This window comes from Notothenia rossii (genome assembly GCF_949606895.1).
Source record: "Notothenia rossii genome assembly, chromosome: 2".
Taxonomy (NCBI): Eukaryota; Metazoa; Chordata; class Actinopteri; order Perciformes; family Nototheniidae; genus Notothenia; species Notothenia rossii.
In genome coordinates, this window is record NC_136904.1 from 25,467,887 (window position 1) to 25,489,777 (window position 21,891).

At 43.2% G+C, this 21,891-nt stretch overlaps 1 protein-coding gene across 1 annotated transcript; it reads right to left on the minus strand.

Moving 5' to 3' along the window:
- Positions 1 to 6,442: 6,442 nt before the first annotated feature.
- On the minus strand, positions 6,443 to 13,231 carry LOC307029567 (zinc finger BED domain-containing protein 4-like; the record flags this gene model as incomplete). The annotated part of the gene is made up of 4 exons (XM_079665649.1): positions 6,443 to 7,514; positions 7,765 to 7,856; positions 8,726 to 8,782; positions 13,105 to 13,231. The coding sequence occupies 4 exons, from the start codon at positions 13,229 to 13,231 to the stop codon at positions 6,804 to 6,806; spliced, it is 987 nt and encodes a 328-aa protein (XP_079521775.1). The 3' UTR covers positions 6,443 to 6,803.
- Between the last annotated feature and the right edge of the window lie 8,660 nt (positions 13,232 to 21,891).

Consider the following 21,891-nt stretch of genomic DNA (forward strand, 5'->3'; position numbering starts at 1 on the left):
ATAATACATGACCTTTCTCAACTCGCTACTCGGAGGGAAGTCGCTGTCATATGCCTTGTGAACACTCCGATAATGCCTCTCCACGTTACCGTTCTTTGGCAGAGCGACGCTTGCTTTACAAATAAGGCAAATCATCTTTGAATGTGACATCACACAAAAAAGATTCTCCCTCTCATTATGTGTGGAAGTGGTATGTCTTTAGCTTTTTGCTCGTTCCCGCACTCATTTTGGTGTTTGTCTCTCCCGGCACTTGACTGATTTTGTATCGCTTTGCATTCTGGGTTAACAGACTGGAAAGCAATAGGTCGCTTTTTCTGTCAATCAAGTCAACTCCTGAATTAAGTGGCAGGGAGGCCAAGGGAGGAGGGATCAAAACCTGTTTTGTCTATTTTAACGGAGCTGGATTTTTTTTAATTTATGAATGACTCGCGATCTACCAGCATTGCCCCCGCGGTCGACCGCGGTCGACGTACTGGGCACCTCTGCGTACAGTATACAGACGTCCATTCAAACATACAACCTGCAGGCGATTCTCACCAGATTATCAGCACCATTTTTTACGTAACAATAACTTATATTATTATTATTGTTAAAATGTGGTGGAGTAAATGTCTAATATTTACCATAGCGGAGTAAATAAATGTGTTAGAATTGTGTGCTGTACTATAAAGGTTGACCCAATTAAAACTAACTAAATATATTTGTAGAGCCAGGGAGAGTTTGCAATGTAATCCTATTAATTGGAATTTTAATGATATTAACAGAACATTTTTCACAACTGTATTTCTACTTTTGGTGCCTATAACACCGTGTGGGCTGAGCACATAATGAACAACAAAAAATCCAAAGAAGACACAAACTGCAGTTGACAGATAAATGGATGGACAAAGATAGAAGAGAAAGAACAGCGTCGATGTAAAGCTTGGCAGCTGTACCAAACTCTGCAGCCCTAAACCGAAACCTCCAGGCTACCATATGTTGACAGCGGTCAGAGAAGAAGGACTAAAAGAAGAAGAAGAGCTTCCTGTAATGACGAGTGTCACCACTCTCTGATGTTCAATGAGAAACAAATGAGCTGACTTTGCAAAGCAGCCCGCATGAAAAGGCCATGAAGCGAGAGTTTCCCTGTGATCCAGTGCCTTTACTGGCAGAGAGCCTCCCAGTCTGGATTATTCAGACGCACCAGCACTATGAGAGACATTCTGTTTCCATTAGCCTATGATTTGATTGTTTGATAATCACCAGCGCTGAAATATGCAGTTAATCACAGGTTCTGAGAAACATTGAAATAAGGAAATGTCCGAAAGCATCTTGAAAATAACAGTCTTACTTCCAACTGTAGGAGGTATAATTCGCATTTGCACAATGTACTGACAATGTCAAGAAATTAGTACGTTTCCAGCTCACCCTTTCTGGTAGATGTTTCCATGGCAACCAAGGCTCTCTTTTAATGAAGTTGTAATCCACCAGCGGACAGAAACAGAGAGACAATATGGCCAGTGGCATTGGAGAGTTTTAGCACAACATATTGTGTGTGTGTGTGTGTGTGTGTGTGTGTGTGTGTGTGTGTGTGTGTGTGTGTGTGTGTGTGTGTGTGTGTGTGTGTGTGTGTGTGTGTGTGTTGGTGTTGGTGTGAGGGTGTGTGTGTGTGTGTGTGTGTGTGTGTGTGTGTGTGTGTGTGTGTGTGTGTGTGTGTGTGTAAACAGCATTTAATCAATCAGTTTGTCAATCAAAGCATGAAGCAGGAGAGTCTGTACTTTTCTGAGAGTCTGAGTTATTTTAAAATCTGTCTGGCTTTCTGCCTCTTAGAAATCTGTCACGGAGCTAGAGAAATAAATGGAACAAGGAGGAAAATATACATCATATAACTAAGGAAACCGCAAATGAAGAACCATGGACTTCTTTAAGAGGAAGAACAGACTGAATACTTTAAAGAAGTGCATCAGATTCTGCAAGGTCAGCTGTTATGGTACAGTTAAGCCCTACAGTAATGCCCCCAAAATACAGATCTGTGTTGTTCTTTCTTTGAGGTGTTTACCTTAAAAAAGTAAAGTGTGAATACAGACACACAGGACATCTTTCTGCCAAAAGCAAAAGCAGGCAAGGCTGGCACAATTTCAAACCACAAGTATTATTCAATACACTTTAAAAAAAGGTTTTCTCAACACACACACACACACACACGCACGCACGCACGCACACACACACACACACACACACACACACACACACACACACACACACACACACACACACACACACACACACACACACACACACACACACACACACACACACACACACACACCCACACACAGAGTTAAAGTTACCACAGATCTATTTGGCAGATGCCTGAAATCCCGCAGTTTTAGCCCCAGGAATCACATTAGCTCAGTCTAATGGATGTTTTTACAGACATTGCTCCCCTGAAGATGAATTCAAACTTTCGTGGACTACTCCTCTAGCACCATCATCAGGTAAAGGTTTGGATTTGCAGAGTAGGCTACTTTTATGACCAATTTCCTGCAAAACATTATCACGACCAGCCTCAACTTTGTGTACTGATACAAATGTTAGCATGCTACCACAGCACGCAAATAATTAGATAGTGATTATGATAAACATAATACCTGTATGTTAGCATTGTCAATGCTGAACTAAAATTAGCATTTAGCTAATAAACTTAACACAAAAAGTAAGGCAATTTGTGTTTGGTAGATGATTTCTATGTTGTAACAATGCTTTTTGGCAATATCTTATAATAAGGAGCCAGGAGCCTGCCATGACTGCCCTTCACCTTCAGGCCCACTTGTACTGGAACCTCAACATGTGGAGGAAAATTATTTTCAGCGATGAGTCCAGATTCTGCCTACGGCACTTGGATCAAAGGGTCACAGTGTGGAGAAAACGCAGAGAACACTTTGCTGATTGCTGCACAGACAGAGTGGGAGTGGAGAGGATGGGATGCCCCCCTGCAGTTCATAACCTCAACCCCATTTTGGGATCAACTTGGCCCTGCTGTCCGTGCCAGAGTGAACAACACCACCACGCTGGCTGACCTGGGACAAATGCTGGTTGAAGAATGGGATGCCATCCCACAGCAGTGTGTGCCTAGGCTGGTGACCATGCATGAGGACGAGGGGCTGTTGTGGCTGTGTTTGGTTCTTCCACAAGCTAAGGAGGCTGCTTGTTAAATGAATCAATTGTTATTAAATCAATCGCTGCCAATATGTCTTTATTTATCAGACTTCAATTATCCAATCCACCAAACAACACCAAACTAGAGTCAAAAAGCATTTTAATAATGTATGCTGAAAAGCGTATATATTACAGCACGATTTTTTGTTGAATGGATTTGAGTGGTTCAACATTTCGGGTTGCGATTGATTGACAAAGGAAAAAGTGGTTCCCGAGGCCTGACCAGTTGAGAACCACTGATGTAGACAACGTTTTCTGCCGACCCTTTAGAGATGTCAACCATTGGCTGTCTGTCTGATGCAAGAGTGTGAAGCCTCTAAATTAAGAGTGTCCATTTAAATTTCCCTGGCACAAAACCACCTGGGAGATGAGGGTGCTGATTACAGCGATATTAGGACAGGGTGTCTGAAAAAAGACCACACACACACACACACACACACACACACACACACACACACACACACACACACACACACACACACACACACACACACACACACACACACACACACACACACACACACACACACAGTTGACATTTAAAAATAATTTTATTGGAAAAATAGAATGACCATCTGGTGGTTTTAGCCAACAGTCAGACTCATTTATTTGCTTTAAGATATTCAAACAAAGATATTAAATGTATTTTTGTGCAAAAAGCTAGTTATCCCTATATTAACATGTATGATTCGAGTGAATAACTTTCTTTGAGAAACATGCTGTCCAGAGGACTGATAGTCTCTGTCACATTCTGCAACGCCAATCACCTGAAGCTTTGAGTAATATCAGTAAAATGAATAAGCCTCTGGCAGAACACCAGGAGTACAGGACACTCACTGTCCCGGTTGTCAACAAGGGAGAGGAAGGGAAGAGGGTGGACTCATACAAGTACCTTGGGGTGAAAAACATTAAGAATTGACCTTGGATAAAAACAGTGAAGCTCTCTTCAGGAAGGAACAGAACTGTTCTTGAGGAGACTCGGATGCTTCAGGGAGTGCAACAGGCTGCTGCAGATCTTCTGTCAGGCTGGTGGCATTAAGGCTTGGAGTTTAGCAGACTCAACAAGCTGTGAAAGACGGGCAGCTTGGTGTTCATCAGGTTATTGCTTGACACTCTGGGGGTATAGTTGTGGAGAGGAGGGCGGGATAATAACCCTTCAAATCCTCTCTACAGCGAGCTATCAAATAGAAAGATATGATCAAGCCTGGGAGTTGTTCTTCATCTGAGTCCAGGGTCTCAGGATAGAGCATGTCATTTGCCGGAGAGACTTTGATACCCATTTGAGAACATGTATTTTATTTGTGACATTTATAAATTAATAATACTTTGTTCGGCTTTAAAAAAATTGTTCTGCTGTCATTTACGAACATAATTCTATGAGAAAAACATAAAAAGTCACATTTCTTTGTATGTGTTCACATGCTTAGTGTTGTGCGTAGACGGCTCTACTAAGATTGTTCCCTAGTTTTGGTTTCATGTTATGTGTTTAGATAGGTTCCTGTTTTATTTTGACAGTCTTGTCTACCCTCATGTGTCTAAAGTACATTTCCTGCCTTGTCTGTTTTCCCGTTGTTGTGATTGTCGTATTGTCTTCACCTGGTGTTGTCTGTCTAGTATATATAGTTCTCGTCTTCCCCTGTCTCGTTGCCAGATTGTATTGTGTGTTCCAAGCATTCCAGCGTTAAGATTATTTGTCATTGTCCATAGAGTTAGATTAAGTAAGTAGTTTTTTGATAGTATAGGTTAGACAGTTTATTAAGTGTTTGTTTTGTTGCTTTATGTATTCAGTGTGTTATGACCTGTTTACATTAAAACACTTTATTTTGATACTTTGTTTGTCTCTGCATCGTGCATTTGATTCCACGCCCTTGTACAGCCCTAACACTTAGCCCATAAAACTAATTATTGGAATCATGGCCGTACCCACCATTGAGATCACCGAGGTCCGGACCTCGGTCATTTTTTTAGAGGTGAATATAATAAAACTTGCAAAATAACTGCACATAATTAACAGGGTTCTTTGTAGTATTTACATTTACTGGCAGTGGGGGCGCTGCACAACTAAGTAGCCTACAGTAAAGCGAACAGAAGAAGACCACATTAATTTATCAACAAACAGCCGCAGTCCGGACATGTATCCATGGATGTACATACGCCAAACACCAGTGTGATTTTGATGACAGTACGACCTTAGAGAAAGTTATAGTGGGGGTTCCAAATCTGGCAGCACCAACACCTGGTCTGCCACATGTGGAAACCCCTCTTTAGTTTCTCACCTTCTGAGCCCAGAGTAAAATGCTTTTGTGTGCACAGACTACAGGTGAACAGCAAAGACCAGTGTGATTTTGGTGACAGTACGACTATCTTGGACAAAGTTATAGTGGAGGTTCCAAATCCGGCAGCACCAACAGTCTCACAGCATTTCGTGTTATAGTTACGACATTTAATCTATTGATTCGTGTTCACCAACACGATTTCCCCCTTTTTTTCGTGTCACACAGAACGATTTTAAAAGCAATGTATTTCTATTGGTAGTATGTTTCGTGCCTGCAACACTTCTTTTTGTTCGGTCGGGTCTTGGAAGACCGGAAGCTGTGTGGTTCATAAAAACATGTTCTTAGTCAATATCAAGCCACGATTATTGTTTTTATTTTAAATCGTATATAATGTCTGACTTTTTTTGCCATCCGCCAGGAAAATAAATGGGGATCAGAGACTCAGAATACTGAAATATATATTCTTTCAATCTTTTTTTCCTTCTAATTTGTTATTCTTTTCTAAATAACACACTGTTATTTACTCAACAATAACACACAATTATCCTTGTTTTTATTTATTTGTTTATTTCTATAATCTCTGACTTTTTCAGCGTCCGTCAGGAACTGAATTTCAAAATAAAATAACCAGAAACAGACGTAGGCCAATATGGGACATTTCGAGCATCATTGCGACACACACTGTTACGGCCGTTGGCTCCCCGGTGCTATTAACTCTGTTTGTGTGTATGTAAATGAGCTGTGAGGTTCCCTGGATGTCATTGGCTGTCCCGCTCTCGCTGATTGGATCGACGTCCTCCAATCCCTGCACACATCCGGCACACAACTTCCGGGGGAGGACTACAAAATGCTGTGGACCGTGAACATTCGGGAGGGTCTGCTGTGTGAAACAGACGCCGCACATATTTATTTCAGATACTTATAGTTACAGTTTTTACGCTCTAATCTACATGATAGAATCACAATGGGAAAACATTGATGCAAACTGGGAAAGTTTATTTCAAATATTCAGTTAGTTCACTATAAGAGATTTAAAGAGCTGAATATTTAAACTAACCTTGAAGCAATCTCTGCTGCGGCTGCAGTTTGGAAGGTGGCAATTGGAGAAGACTCAAAGGCTTTCTGCGTGGACTTCTGTAGGCCTTTCACCAGCGGAGGCAGGACAGAGACCGTGACATTTGCCTATCCAATCAGGAAGACGGTGGCTTGCTCGAAGGGCTCAAGTGCTTGATGTAGGTCCCCCAGGATGCTCCATTGGTCAGCTCTCATATCCAGGTAGTGTTTTGCTGCCTTGGTGACCTCTGGGTCTGAGAGGGTTGCGGTTACAGGTCACCGCTGCTCAAGGAGGCGTTTGATCATGTAAAAAGAGCTATTCCATCTGATGGGTACATCCTGTGACAACTTGTGTTGCGGTGTGCCCATTTGCTCTTGTTTGAGTTTCAGCTTCAGGGTGGCGACCTCGCTGCTGTGGAAGTATGTGACGAGGCTCCTTGCTGCCCCAAGTGCCTTGTTGATTCGGGGCTCTTTCAGTGCATGGTTGACAATCAACTGGGTGGTATGGCCAGCACATCGAAGTGAGGCAACACCATGCTTCTCCTCAAGGATTCTAAGGGCTTTCACAACGTTTGCTGCATTATCGTGGACAATTGCCTGGACATCATCATGGAGAGAAAAGTCAAACTTCTCAGCGACCTCCTCAATCCAGAGAGCGATGTTGTCACCAGTGTGTCTGTCCTCAAGGGGCTTTGTGCAAAGAACAAATGAGACCATCTCCCAGTTTTCATTAATGTAGTGGCAAGTCACTCCAAGGTATGCCTCCGTGGCAATACTTGTCCAGGCATCGGGGGTGAGCGTTATCTTTGAGGACCTCTTCTTTAAGTTTCCCTTCAGATCGTCAAGAACACGTTGGTATGCTTGCTCCATCTGTTTGGTAAACCACCACCTGGAGGGACATTTGAAGCCTGGGCAGGCATATTCAATCATATCTATGAAGGCTTCACCCTCAACGAGAGACAAAGGCCTCATGTCTTTGACGATCACCTGTAAGATAAAACAAATATAATATTATTATTATTATTATTATTATTAATAACAACACAGCACCTTTCATAGAGCCATGTTGCTTACAGTGTAAGAAGCTTAATTATTGCACAATCCAAACAAGGACACAAATAAAAAGGCCAAGTGAAGAAACACCTATAAACTAGCTAATAAATCAGGACACAATAAATGGGATCAGGAAAGCCATTCTCTCCGAAAAGATGCTCAAAGGATGCAAATAATGACTTACTCTCAAGATTCTTTTGCTGAGTTCGGCTGCCTTCTGTGGAGTGCATTGCGCCTCTTTCCCAAGAGGCGCAATGCACGGTTCTTTGCTTTGTCCTAGAAAACACAACAGCAATGAACAATGGAACAACAGCTATGACAGTGGGGCATATTAAATCTACTCTTAAACTCATGGCAGTGCTATGGTATAATGAGCTTACTTGAAGGCTAACGTGGTTACTTTTTAAACAATGATAAGTCCAACAATGCATTTCATGTTTATCTAAAAGCTTGTAGAGTACTATATCTGCACAGTGAAACAGTTTGACGACGCTGAAGTTGGCTTCCGATTCAGAGCATCCGATTCGGCAGTTAAGGGGAAAGTTAAGGGACATTTAATTTACAGCGCTGAGCGAACAATCCTCCGTGTTTGAACCTCTTAAATCGCTGCATAGCCGATTTATTTGGACTGGATTATCCCAGAAAGTCTAAAGATTATTTATAACCCAGTTTGAGATTTGTGAAACCTTTATTCTATTTGTGAAAATACAAAAAAGGGAGATTTCAGGGCTTTTTTTACATGTAGACCACATTAGACCAGGTCCTGATCTGAAACCACTAGACCTAGACTCATCAAATCTGGACTGGATTATCCCAGAGGGTCTAAACATTCTTTATAACACAGTTTCAGATTTGTGAAACCTTAATTCTATTTGTGAAAATACAAACAAGGGAGATTTTGATGCTTTTTTAAAATCTAGACCACATTAGACGAGGTCCTGATCTAAGACCACTAGACTCAGACTCATCAAATCTGGACTGGATTATCCCACAGAGGCTAAAGATTCTTTATAACACAGTTTCAGATTTTGTGAAACCTTAATTCTATTTGTGAAAATACAATCACAGGTGGAAGGCTGAGGTTGCTGCAGCAGGCCAGGATCAGAATCAGAGAATGAACCTCCCAGCTGGGCAAGCCTTTATGCCTTCTTGAGGCTCCGCCTCTAGATGGAAGGGCACAAACAGGACGACACTCCCAGTACCTGCCAGAGGATAGCAAGGCAGGGAGCACAGACAGGCAGAAGGGGGGAGGGGTCGTCACAACATGTTCTTTTGTTTTGTTTTATTGTTCTGTCTTTTTATTTATTTAAGTGTTCCAGTGATGTATGTTGCATGTTTTAATTTGATTGTATTTACTTGTTTAAATGAAATTTGATTTAGGTTCACTTATAAAATCTGCCCAGGGACAACAGATGAAAAATAGCCTCTTGGCTAACTCTGAAAATAGGGAAATACTTACATTATATCAACTGAGTTGCATGTCCTTTTGGCGACAGGGCAAGCCACATTCTGGCATGTTTGGTTTATTTCAGTTTTTTGCAAGTAGTCCAGTCAAGAAACAACCATGTCCTCCTCAGTCCCAAATGCATCCCATGATTGTCCTTTGAATCTGGCTATTGTGTTCAGCCACAGCAGCTTTCCCTGTGACCACTCCCTTTGATCAAAAAGCCTATGGACTTGCAGCAGGGTAGACATCCATGAGTCAAGATTTGCTTTTTTTGACCAATCATTTTGAATGCCTGTGCATCTAGACCGGGTGAGGACACTACCTATTGACTCAGCAATCACTGTAAGTTATATTCTTGTTTAAATAGGCTTCTCTGTTTCATTTATTCTACTCTGTATAATTGTTCTGTAGTTCTTGTAGCTAAAACGGCGCTTTTGAGAGATTTTAAATCTCAGATCTGCTCAACTGAACCTGTTAAACAGGTCTCACTGGGTCACGCGCCTCAACCCAGCATTACAATAGGCAGGGACACTCTGCTGTCGCCCATCAGCTGAAAATAGTTAACTAATTAGAGGGCCGTGGCCCCACAGCTGTGAGAACTCAGCAATCAGGTGTCCATCTTAGGTGGCTCTTTCCTGGACCTTCAGCGTCAGACAGACAAAGACTGACAAAGACATTTGAGTCCTGCGGGAGTCACGAGGGAGGCAAAGAGGAGGCAAATCCTACTTTGATTGAGCTAAGTATCGCTGGTGTTTTATTTCATTCGGTTTTCTAGCCCCTCATGCTATAATCATGTGTATTTTCTCCATTCCTGTTCATGTGTCTTCTCGCAATTATCACTGGCCCTGTGTATCTCCTAATCGATATAACCGGCCTGCTCTCGTCTATCCCACATGCTCCACTGAGATCCAACAGCTAGTTGCAGTTGCCCTGCGGAACTGCCAGTTAGCTGTTCCTAAGGCTGACTTCATCTCTGGCTACGCTTCCCTGCAGTCTCTGGATTTCCTTGCTCTCACTGAGACCTGGATCACTCCATCCAACACATCCACCCCAGCAGCTCTCTCCACAGCATATTCCTTCACCCACACACCCAGACCCACTGGCAGAGGAGGTGGCACTGGTCTCCTGCTCTCTCCCAACTGGAGCTTTTCCCTCTTCAAGCTACCTAACTTCACTCCTTCCACCTTTGAATTCCATGCCGTCACAGTAACCCATCCTATACAATTAACCATTGTTGTTCTCTACCGTCCACGAGGCGCCTTGGGGGACTTCTTGGAGGAATTAGATCATCTCCTCTCACACATCCCTGAAACTGGCCCTCCCGCTGTACTTCTCGGAGACTTCAACCTCCAGACAGGGAAGATAGACGAACTAAGATCTCTGTTAACCACCTTTGCTTTCTCACTGTCTCCATCCCCACCAACTCATAACGCTGGCAATGTCCTTGATCTCATATTCTCAAGGAACTGCACTACTTCTAACCTCTCTGTAAACCCGCTCCACACATATGATCACTTCTTCATTTCATTCTCTCTACCCCTTTCCAAACATAACAACCTAATCTCTTCTAATTCTGCACCTGCCCGCCGTAACCTTCGTTCCCTCTCCCCCTCTACCTTTGCCTCATCAGTGCTCTCCCTTCCTCTGACTCGTTCCAACTCCTGCCTCCAAACTCTGCTGCAGAAACTCTCCTCTCTACTCTCTCATCTTCTCTGGACTCTCTCTGTCCTCTCACATCTCGGCAGGCTCGTCAGTCCCCTCCTGCTCCCTGGCTAAATGACGCACTGCGTGCTAATAGAACCATCCTTCGGGCAGCAGAGCGGAAATGGTGGAAATCCAAACACCATGACGACCTCCTAACCTATCAGGCTCTCCTCTCCTCTTTCTCTGCTTCCATCTCTCAGGCAAAAAGCACTTTCTTTCAAGATAAGATCCAATCTTCCTATTCCAATCCCAAAAAACTATTTTCTATCTTCTCCACCCTCTTGGACCCCCCGAAGCCCCTTCTCCCTCCTCCCTTCTGTCAAGCGACTTTAACTACTTTGAAAAAAAGGTTAATATTCGCTCTTCTTTTTCTGACTCACCTTTACTCACCGCTGGGTCACCAGACCCTCCCTTCACCCACACACTGACCTCCTTCTCCCCTCTCTCTCCAAGTGAGGTTCTTACCCTCGTTACCTCTGCCCGTCCTACCACCTGTCTTCTGGACCCTATCCCTTCAAACCTCCTTCAAACTCGCTCCTGATATTCTACCGTTTCTCACCCATTTCATCAACACTTCTCTAACTTCTGGTCACTTTCCACACAGTCTCAAGGAGGCAAGAGTAAACCCTCTCCTAAAGAAACCCACTCTCAACCCGTCTGATGTTATAAACTACAGGCCTGTCTCTCTCCTCCTGTTCCTGTCTAAAACACTTGAACGCGCTGTCTTTAAACAACTCTCCTGTTATCTCCATCAGAACAACCTGCTGGATCCGCACCAGTCTGGTTTCAAGGCAGGTCACTCCCCAGAAACTGCTCTCCTTGCTGTCTCTGAGGAACTGCACACTGCTAAAGCAGCCTCCCTCTCCTCTGTCATCATCCTTTTGAACCTGTCTGCTGCATTCGACACGGTGATCCATCAGATCCTCCATAGCACTCTCCAAGAACTTGGAGTTTCAGGCACTGCACTTTCCCTCCTCACCTCAAACCTCAAAGACCGCACCTACAGGGTAACTTGGAGAGAGTCCGAGTCCGACCCTTGTCAATTAACTACAGGGGTCCCTCAGGGCTCTGTTCTTGGTCCCCTCCTCTTTTCCTTGTACACAAACTCGCTCGGATCTGTCATTAGCCCGCATGGTTTTTCATACCACTGCTACGCTGACGACACCCAACTAATTCTGTCCTTTCCCCGCTCAGAGACCCAGGTCGTCGCACGCATCTCTGCTTGTCTAGCTGACATCTCTCGGTCGATGTCTGCTCATCACCTCAAGCTCAACCTTGACAAGACTGAACTGCTTTTCCTTCTGGGAAAAGATTGTCCCACTGACCTAACAATCAACATCGGCACCTCTGTTGTTTCCCCGACTCAGACTGCAAGGAATCTAGGTGTGCCCCTAGATAACAAACTGTCCTTCACTGCAAACATTGCTGCTACAACCCGCTGCTGCAGATACATGCTTCACAACATCAGAAGGATACGTCCCCAGCTGACCCAGAAATCAGCGCAGGTTCTGGTCCAGGCTTTCGTCATCTCACGCCTAGACTACTGCAACTCCCTCCTGGCTGGTCTACCTGCATGTGCCATCCGACCTCTGCAGCTCATCGAGAATGCAGCGGCTCGTCTGGTCTTCAACCTTCCAAAGTTTCCCACACCACGCCGCTCCTCCGCTCCCTTCACTGGCTTACGGTAACTGCTAGAATCCACTTCAAGACAATGGTACTTGCGTACCATGCTGTGAATGGATCTGGCCCTTCCTACATCCAGGACATGGTTAAACCGTACACCCCAGCACGTGCAATCCGCTCTGCGTCAGCCAAACAGCTCGCTGCACCCGCACTGCGAGGAGGACCCAAGTTCCCATCAGCAAAAACACGTGGGTTTGCTATCCTTGCTCCAAAATTGTGGAATGAGTTCCCCATTGAAATCAGGACAGCATCCCTTTTGCTTTTCCCTTGCATCTCTTTCAGACATTTTATACTTTTTTCTCTGAGCAGTTGGAGTAGGGGTGCTGAAGTACTTCGATTTTCTTTTCTGCATTATACTTCGCTTCCTCCATGTCTCCTCTTGTGACAGAGGCAGTGTCTCTGTTCCCTCAGATTGTCTTTTGTCTTCAGCGTATGTTTTTGAAGGATGCACCTGTTTTTTCATTATTGCAACGCCCTTGAGTCTTCCAACCACACACTCTTGCTGTAGCTGGAGAAAGTCTCCTGCTCTTCTGTGCAATTTTGATGAAAGGATCACTTTTTTTGTTGTGCGGAACCAGTTCTCTACAACAGCATTACTGTCACAGGTTTTGCCAAGATCTTTAAGCATCAGACCTGTCCAAAGAGGCACAGTACCAGCATAATGGAGAATTATTTCCACAAGTGTCTCACAATAATGAGGATTTGGCTGGCATGCTCCGTTTGCGTCATCCTCCTTCCCTGCTTCCTCCTGTGCTTGTGTGATCACCTCTTCGATAGGAGCAAAGAAAGGGGATGATTTTGTGAGAGATCTGTGCATGTCTTCAAAATCAGAAGGTGTGTGGTCTTCATCTTCATTTTTGAAATTGATATTTTCAGACTTCTGTGTCCGTATGGCCTCCTGCAGTGCTGAGAGATGCTTCTTGCACCCATTAGTTTCAGTCTTTGATGAAAAAACATGTACCATACACCTTGAAATTGACAATACCTGGTCAAATACAGTAGCATTTTGAAGGAGGGCAAAACAGTACAAACATTTTTGTTTTGTTTCCTTTCTGCACTGAACCATGGACAACTTCATACTGATCAACTTCAGCATGTGAGCAGCACAGAGGTGTATTACTGTCAGCTGCACTGACCGCTGCCCTTGGAATTAAGATAAGGTTTTAAGTAGGGCCGGGACTCGATTAAAAAAATTAATCTAATTAATTAGAGGCTTTGTAATTAATTAATCGAAATTAATCGCATTTTTATTCACATATAAATATTTGACCTGAGAACAGTGAGAAGCAATTTTTTTCACATGGATTTTAGTATACCATTGAATAATGACTGAATACATAAGCTTAAGCAACAAAACATTGTTTATTTTTTTCAAGGTGGTACTTAACCAAGATCAACAGAAAAGTGCAATTTTTGCCATAAAGTGTACAGTAGCAATAGCATATTTAGGAATATAGTACATTTCAGAGATTCAGGTAGCCTGAATAGGTAGGTAGACCTTCTGTAAACTATAACACTTTGTTTTTTAAGTAAAACACAATACTTTCAAGTACATTCAGAACATTGGAAACCCTGACTATTAGAAAACATCTCTCTGTTGCTTCAGAGGCCATAACAGACTTTGTTGATTTACCAACAGTTGATTTAAAAAATCTAATAAATTTCAGTCCAACTCTCTCAATAACCTTGGCCAAAACAATAAACAGTTCAACATAAAGTGCCAGTTGCACCAACAACATAAAAAATAGTTCAACATAAAGTGTACCATTTAAAATAAAATAAAAAAAAGTGCCAGTGATTGACCTCAATCCCCCCTATTCTTCCAATATCCTGATGAAAAATAAAATCTCTCTGTTGCATAGGCCACTGTTTGATCAACGCGAATTGGGTGTGGGTCCTTGTACTCCGAGTCGGGCTAGCTTCCATGCTAGCTTCCACGCTAGCTTCCACGCTAGCTGCTATATGTTTTGCCTTGAGGTGATACTTGAGGCTTGATGTGCTGCGGTGATATGCGAATTCCTTTTTGCATGATTTGCAAACAACCGTGCTCTTATCGACGCTTCCATCCGTCCGTTTTTTAAAACAAAATGTCCCATCCACGGGGCCAACCAAAGCGGTCTCATCAGCTTCTTCGTTCATGTTTGACTATTGTTCACTGTGGTTTGTTGTTGTCTGAAGTCATGAACGTTAGTTGGTGCTCCAGTATAATCGGTACCCCTGAAACTCATCCAGTGAAAAACGTTCCGCGGTGCAAAAATAAGTGCGATTAAAATGCGTTCATTTTTGTGTAATTAATTAATCTTAATTAACGCGTTAAAGTCCCGGACCTAGTTTTAAGGTATAAGGTTTTATAGAATCAAGGTTTCACAAATCTGAAACTGTGTTATAAAGAATCTTTAGCCTCTGTGGGATAATCCAGTCCAGATTTGATGAGTCTAGGTCTAGTGGTTTTAGATCAGGACCTGGTCTAATGTGGTCTACATGTGAAAAAAGCACTGAAATCTCCCTTGTTTGTATTTTCACAAATAGAATAAAGGTTTCACAAATCTGAAACTGTGTTATAAAGAATCTTTAGCCTCTGTGGGATAATCCAGTCCAGATTTGATGAGTCTAGGTCTAGTGGTTTCAGATCAGGACCTGGTCTAATGTGGTCTACATGTAAAAAAAAAAAAGCACTGAAATCTCCCTTTTTTGTATTTTCACAAATAGAATAAAGGTTTCACAAATCGGAAACTGTGTTATAAAGAATCTTTAGCCTCTCTGGGATAATCCAGTCCAGATTTGATGAGTCTAGGTCTAGTGGTTTCAGATCAGGACCTGTTCTAATGTGGTCTAGATTTTAAAAAAGCATCAAAATCTCCCTTGTTTGTATTTTCACAAATAGAATAAAGGTTTCACAAATCTGAATTCTATCTATATGGCGCTGGTGTAGCTGTATTAAAGTCCGAGTGGAAACAGTCGTGTGTAAATCTGATTTTGTCAGAAATCGGGAGAAATGCGGGAGAAATATGACCCCGGGAGGAAACCGGGAGAGGGCAATGAAATCGGGAGTCTCCCGCGAAAATCGGGAGGGTTGACAAGTATGGTATGCCAACTCCATTGGACAAAGACTGCAAATAACAATCCCTTTGCGTGTTGCACTAAATTTAAAAATATTCCCATGCTTTAGAAGACCTTGGGCGAGATGTTTTAGTTTGGGGGCTTTTTGCAGGGCTTCTTGCGCAATCCTGTGAGGAGCAGGTGGTAGGCGTTTCAGTCTCCATAGTGTTTGTTGTTTTGCGTGACCCACGTGTGTGTGGCGATGCGTCGAAGAGGAAATATGACGTTGACGATATTTTGAAGTCGACATCGTCGACGCATCGCTACAGCACTAATCCGAGCTCCGCCTTCACCTCAGCCATTTCGTATGTGGCGTGCTCAGCAGCAGATTGATGCGGTGCAGAGGTTATGATTATGCGCGGTCCCGCGGGGGAGAGGTCTGAGTATTTAAACATTAAATTAAATTATTATTATTTGTAATATATTTATTATGCAACACCCGCGACCCGACCATGACCCGACCCGCATCTTCTTTGTTTTACCCAGAGCCGAACCCGGAAAAAAAAACTTTGAAAAAATTCTCTGCCCGATGCAGGACTCTGCCCCAAATTGCTCCTGTGGGGATTGTCCACAGTATTGAGTATGTAAATCGCTTTGGATAAAAGCGTAGAAGTAACATGTAATGTAATGTAGTCCAGCCGCCCCCCTGCTCAATTGATGCTCCCAGTGCCCCTCCAGTCGGCCCCCCGCTAGACTGAGGTTTCCAGTGCCCCTCCAGTCGGCCCCCCCGCTCGACTGATGCTCCCAGTGCCTCTCAAGTCCAGTTGGCCCCCCCGCTCGACTGATGCTCCCCCCCAAGTCCAGTCGGCCACCCGCTCGACTGATGCTCCCAGCACCCCTCCAGTCCAGTTGGCCCCCTGCTCGACTGATGCTCCCAGCACCCCTCCAGTCCAGTCGGCCCCCCGCTCGACTGATGCTCCCAGCACTCCTCTCATTCAGTCGGCGGCTCCGGCAGTCCTGCTAACTCCCGTTTTCCCTGTGCCCCCATGGCTGGGAAGGGGTCTCATTAGGGCCCTCGCCGTTCGCCAGGCCATCCTCCGGAGAGGTCTCGCCGTCCTACAGGCCGTCCTTCGAAGCGGCCTCACCATCCTCCAGGCCGTCCTCCAGAGGGGTCCCGCCGTCTTCCCGCCCGTCCTCCAGCTCGTGGCCTGCGCCCCTGTCCGCCCGTCCTCCAGCTCGTGGCCTGCGCCCCTGTCCGCGACCTCCAGAGTTCCACCGCCTATCTATGGAAACGCAGCTTGAACCGAGGCAAGGTGTGTGTGTGTGTGTGTGTGTGTGTGTGTGTGTGTGTGTGTGTGTGTGTGTGTGTGTGTGTGTGTGTGTGTGTGTGTGTGTGTGTGTGTGTGTGTGTGTGTGTGTGTGTGTGTGTGTGTGTGTGTGTGTGTGTGTGTGTGTGTGTGTGTGTGTGTGTGTGTGTCACCCTGTCACCCTGTCCTAATATCGCTGTAATCAGCACCCTCATCTCCCAGGTGGTTTTGTGCCAGGGAAATTTAAATGGACACTCTTAATTTAGAGGCTTCACACTCTTGCATCAGACAGACAGCCAATGGTTGACATCTCTGAAGGGTCGGCAGAAAACGTTGTCTACATCAGTGGTTCTCAACTGGTCAGGCCTCGGGAACCACTTTTTCCTTTGTCAATCAACCGCAACCCGAAATGTTGAACCACTCAAATCCATTCAACAAAAAATCGTGCTGTAATATATACGCTTTTCAGCATACATTATTAAAGTGAAGTACAGTGTATATCCCTTATATCCCTTCACAGAACTGAAGAATACTTTTAAATAGGGTTTAATGAGATGATGGAATCAAAGCTGAACTGTATTATAAAAAGGCATACATGCTGAAAACCCAACCCCAGCAGGGGGGTCTGGAGGGATTCTTCCCCAGGAGATTTTTAGAAATACTAACATATAAACTACGCATTCTGGTACACTCTGAGAAGAAAATAAATAAATCTATAACTACCCGACATATTAATAATATGTTATGCCATTGTTTGTTTTTCACTTTGTTCTGAGAGCTGAACTTGCTGCTCCACAAGAGGAGATAGTCTGTGTGACTCAGAGTCCTGCACGGGTCTGATTTCCAAGACCCGCTCCCGCCCCGCACCCGCGACGTGCAATACCGAACCCGCCCCGCTACCCGCACATATTACCAATTAGTTCCGCAACTCGACCCGACCCGTCGGCACAGGATCCGCAACCCGACCCCGCATATATGATCAGTGAAAACGTGCAATTATTAACACACGCAGTTGCATATTTCTCTCAAAAAGCGTAGGATGTTGGTTATTTTCTCCATCTAGGAGGACACCAAAAGCCTCCCAGACGTTGGATTTCGCTCTTGAGGAAATGTTGGAAAATGCTGTATTCTCCGCTGGAGAGCTTCACCTCAGCCATTCAGAAAGTGGCGCGCTCAGAAGCAGATTGATGCGCTGCAGAGGTTATGATTATGCACGGTCCCGCGGGGGAGAGGTCTGAGGATTTAAACATTAAACTAAATTATTATTATTTAAATGTATTTATTATGCATCACCCTCGACCCGACCCGCATCATCTTTGTTTTACCCAGAACCAAACCCGGAAAAAAGTGTTTGAAAAAATACCACCCGCGAATCACCTTTTTTGCGGGTCACCCGTCGGGTACCCGACCCGATGCAGGACTCTGGTGTGACTTACTTTGTGGGTAAGGGTCAGTGGCAGTTCCACGGGGTGGCACGGGGTGGCAGCTGCCTCCTCAGAAAAATGCCTTGCCACCCCAGCTGCCACCCCGGTTGGCAGCTTTGTTTTGAAAGAAAAGTTGTGGCTCATCGGACATTTATGAGAGAAAATCTCTAATGTCCGAGTGCAAGTGAATGCAACACGAGCCTTGTAACCCCTCCCCCGGCCCTGGCGCGAGCCTGGAAATATGATTGGCGGCGATTTCATTTGAACGGGGGACAGCGCAAAACGAGAAGCATTTTGGATCCAAGTAGACGGAAGGAATGAGGTATTTGCGGTCTACAATGACAGAGAAGAGCCTGTCAAGTTTGGCTGTAAGGCAAGGCAAGTTTATTTATATAGCACTTTTCTGTACGCAACAATTCAAAGTGCTTTACAAAACAAATTTAAAATACTTTATAGGAATACATACAGTAAAAACACATATAATGGCATTTTACAACACGCATACAAAGCAAAGATAATAAAATAATAAAAATAAACACCACCGGTTTACAATACATGTTTAAAAGGCATAATGTAGTGCGAATATGAGCAGCTCAATTAAAAGCAGCCAAAGATATATGTTTTTAGTCTCGATTTAAAAATAGTAAGCGTTTCTGCGGACGTGCATGATTTGGGTAGTTTGTTCCAGAGTGTCGGGGCTTAGTAGCTAAATCCTGCCTCTCCATGTTTTGTTTTTACTCTCGGAACCGATAGCAGACCCGTCCCAGAAGACCTGAGGCACCTTGATGGCTCGTAATTATGCAGGAGTTCAACAATATACTTTGGTCCTAAACCAAGTAATGATTTAAAAACTGGCAATAGTACTTTAAAATCAATTCTTTGGCCGACTGGAAGCCAATGTAGAGATTTCAGAACCGGACTGATGTGATCCACTCTTTTCGTGTTAGTGAGGACACGTGCAGCAGCGTTGTGAATCAGGCTGTACTCAGCATTGAATCAAAATGCACCATAGCTTTAAATCTTAATAAGTTTGTGGCGTTTTGCTGAACAAGATGGTAATCGCCACATTCAGCTGTTATAGGCATGCCAACTTGATGCTCTGCTCACGGATGACTCGATGAGCATAATAAACTGTTAAGATGATGACCTTACGTGTGTAAATATATTTTTTTCTTTGAGGGGGTTTGCCCCCAAAGAACAGTTTTAAGTCCTGAGAAAGTCAAATAAGACGTAAAACTTCACTGCCCAGCCAAAAAAAAGTAACCACTTTGATTTAACTAGGCCAGTAGGTAAGGACTTTCCACTGGATAATAACTGCAGCGATGTATATGTTTTAGCTGAATACACGTTTTTTAACCCTAATTGATGCAGTTAGTCACTTCTTTAAAGTGGACCTATCATGCTATATTTGAATAATATAGTGTAGGACCATACCTATATAAGACATATTTATACTTTTTATTTTTCAAAATATCAAACAGATCATGCATTTTAGCCATTCCTTATTTCGCGCAATTCAACACTGTCTTTGCATGGGCTGATTCTGTGAGAACAGCACCATCTACAGGCCTGGCATATGTACTACAGCGTCTCCAGCGCTTTCGAACGGCAATGTCCGTGGCTGTCTCCTCCTGATTGGTGGAGTTGGCCCAATAGCTGTAGCGCCACTTCTGTGACGTCATAGATAGAAGTGTTCAAATCTGGATCAGTTTGTATCAGATCCGTTGCAGCCCCTTTTCATGGTATGGAGGAAAAGAGAGGGTTGTGTTTTCTGACACTTGGTGAGTTCCCTGGAACACCGGGGACACATATTCATGTATAAAAGACGTACAAAAGTGCATTTTGCATGATAGGTCACCTTTAATGTTTGTTCTTTCTGATGTAAAGTCAAGGTTGTAACTGTTTGCAATGAAGTCGTGGGGCGCTGAACTGTTCTTTTGATTCTTTTGATATATGATAGTAATTACTTGTCTTTCAAATTTGAAGGAGGGTGAGCAAGCATCTTGAGGAACATTCATCATTAACTCCTCCAAAAAATATAGTTTATTTAATAATAACACTGAATATGAGAATCATAACAGTGATTGACAGCTGATAGGAATAATATGATTGTTAATAGTATCATATTCATTCAGAGAAACATCGACGAGACAGTTAATTAATGTACTTATTGCAGCAGTCTGCATAGATTTGGTACCCCTGCTGGTCTAAGAGTGAGACAAACTCATTCAGTTATTGTTCAGTTAAAATTCATTAAATTCATTCTGCCACCTTATATACTGTTTATATTTAAGGCTTTACTGATGTGCCACAATAATGTCACCAAATGTTATCGGGTTAAAATAAATATTGCGGCTTTCCAGGTTAACATTAATTGATATGACTGCGATTAAATCAGCATATACTTCTGCCAGGGGATGCCACCTCTGAAATTCTCCTGCCCTCCTCTTGCCACCCCATGAATATTTTTCTAGATCCGTCCCTGGTAAGGGTAGATAGCTCCCATTGTTCTGTGACCTGTCAATCATCAAACCGGGGGTCATATTTCATTATGTGTTCATTTTTATCTGAAGTTGTACCCATGGATGTATAAAGAATAGTTCTACAGCAAAGTTATTCTCTGTGGGGACTTCCGGCAACAATCTTGATTCTGATTGGCCAGAAGACTCGAAAAATCATCAGCAAAGATGTTTTATTGAGAAGATGATCACTACGTGACAGAAGTTTTCAAAACCGTTTATGGTCTCCGGTGCTTCCAGTACAACGCCTACTGTATGCACAGCGTTAGAAAATCGGGCCTTCAAAATAAAAGTTTGACTTTTTTCCCCAAAAAACTAAAACGGGTCCGCGACCCACTTTTGGGTCACGACCCACCAGTTGAGAACCACATGTTTATTTTCACACAATCAGAAAAAGTAGAGCCCCGCCTAGCCCTTTGAGTGGTCCTGCCTGGTGTTTATACTGTTAAGCGGAAACCGTACAAATTGAAACATCTGTGTGTGAATTGCCACGTTTGCCCAGGGGCAGACCAATTGAATGTAATGAGCAGCTTGGTTGCTTTATTTAGGCTGTGCTGAAGACTGATTGTTGTGTTATGTGTTGTAGTGCCCTCTGGTGATCAATATTTAGAAATGCAATAGAAGATGTACTTATACTTACTGAATCTAATTTTGATGGTTTTCCTGTTTTTTACAGGTGATTTCAGTGTTAAAATGTACTGTTAATTATAGAAATATTCTTTTCATAAGAGTCGGTTCTTTCTAATAATAAACTTCCAGCATTGATTAGGGAGGCAGAAAGTGTCCACACATTTAAGAGTATAGGCTGAAGACTTTCCTCATTAGTACAGCATACAGTTAGGACTGGTTTTAAACTCCCTTTTAAACATCCTCATGGAACCTTCATTTTATGGAATCTGTATTTGTGTCATTGTGTTATGTACCCATTCTTTGGTATTTTCACATTCATCTTGTCATTTTACTATATTCTCAGATATGTTTGTTGTTTTTACATTGTCATTCGTGTTTGTTGATTTGTGAAGCCCTCTAAGACAAATGTGATTTGGATATTGGGCTATATAAACACATTTGAATTGAATTGAATTGAAAATGACATTGATTAAGGACAAAAAATGCAAATAAAACTGTAGACAATTTGAAAAAATAGATGAGAAAGTTTTTCTTTCTTTAACTTTTTTATGTGGAAAA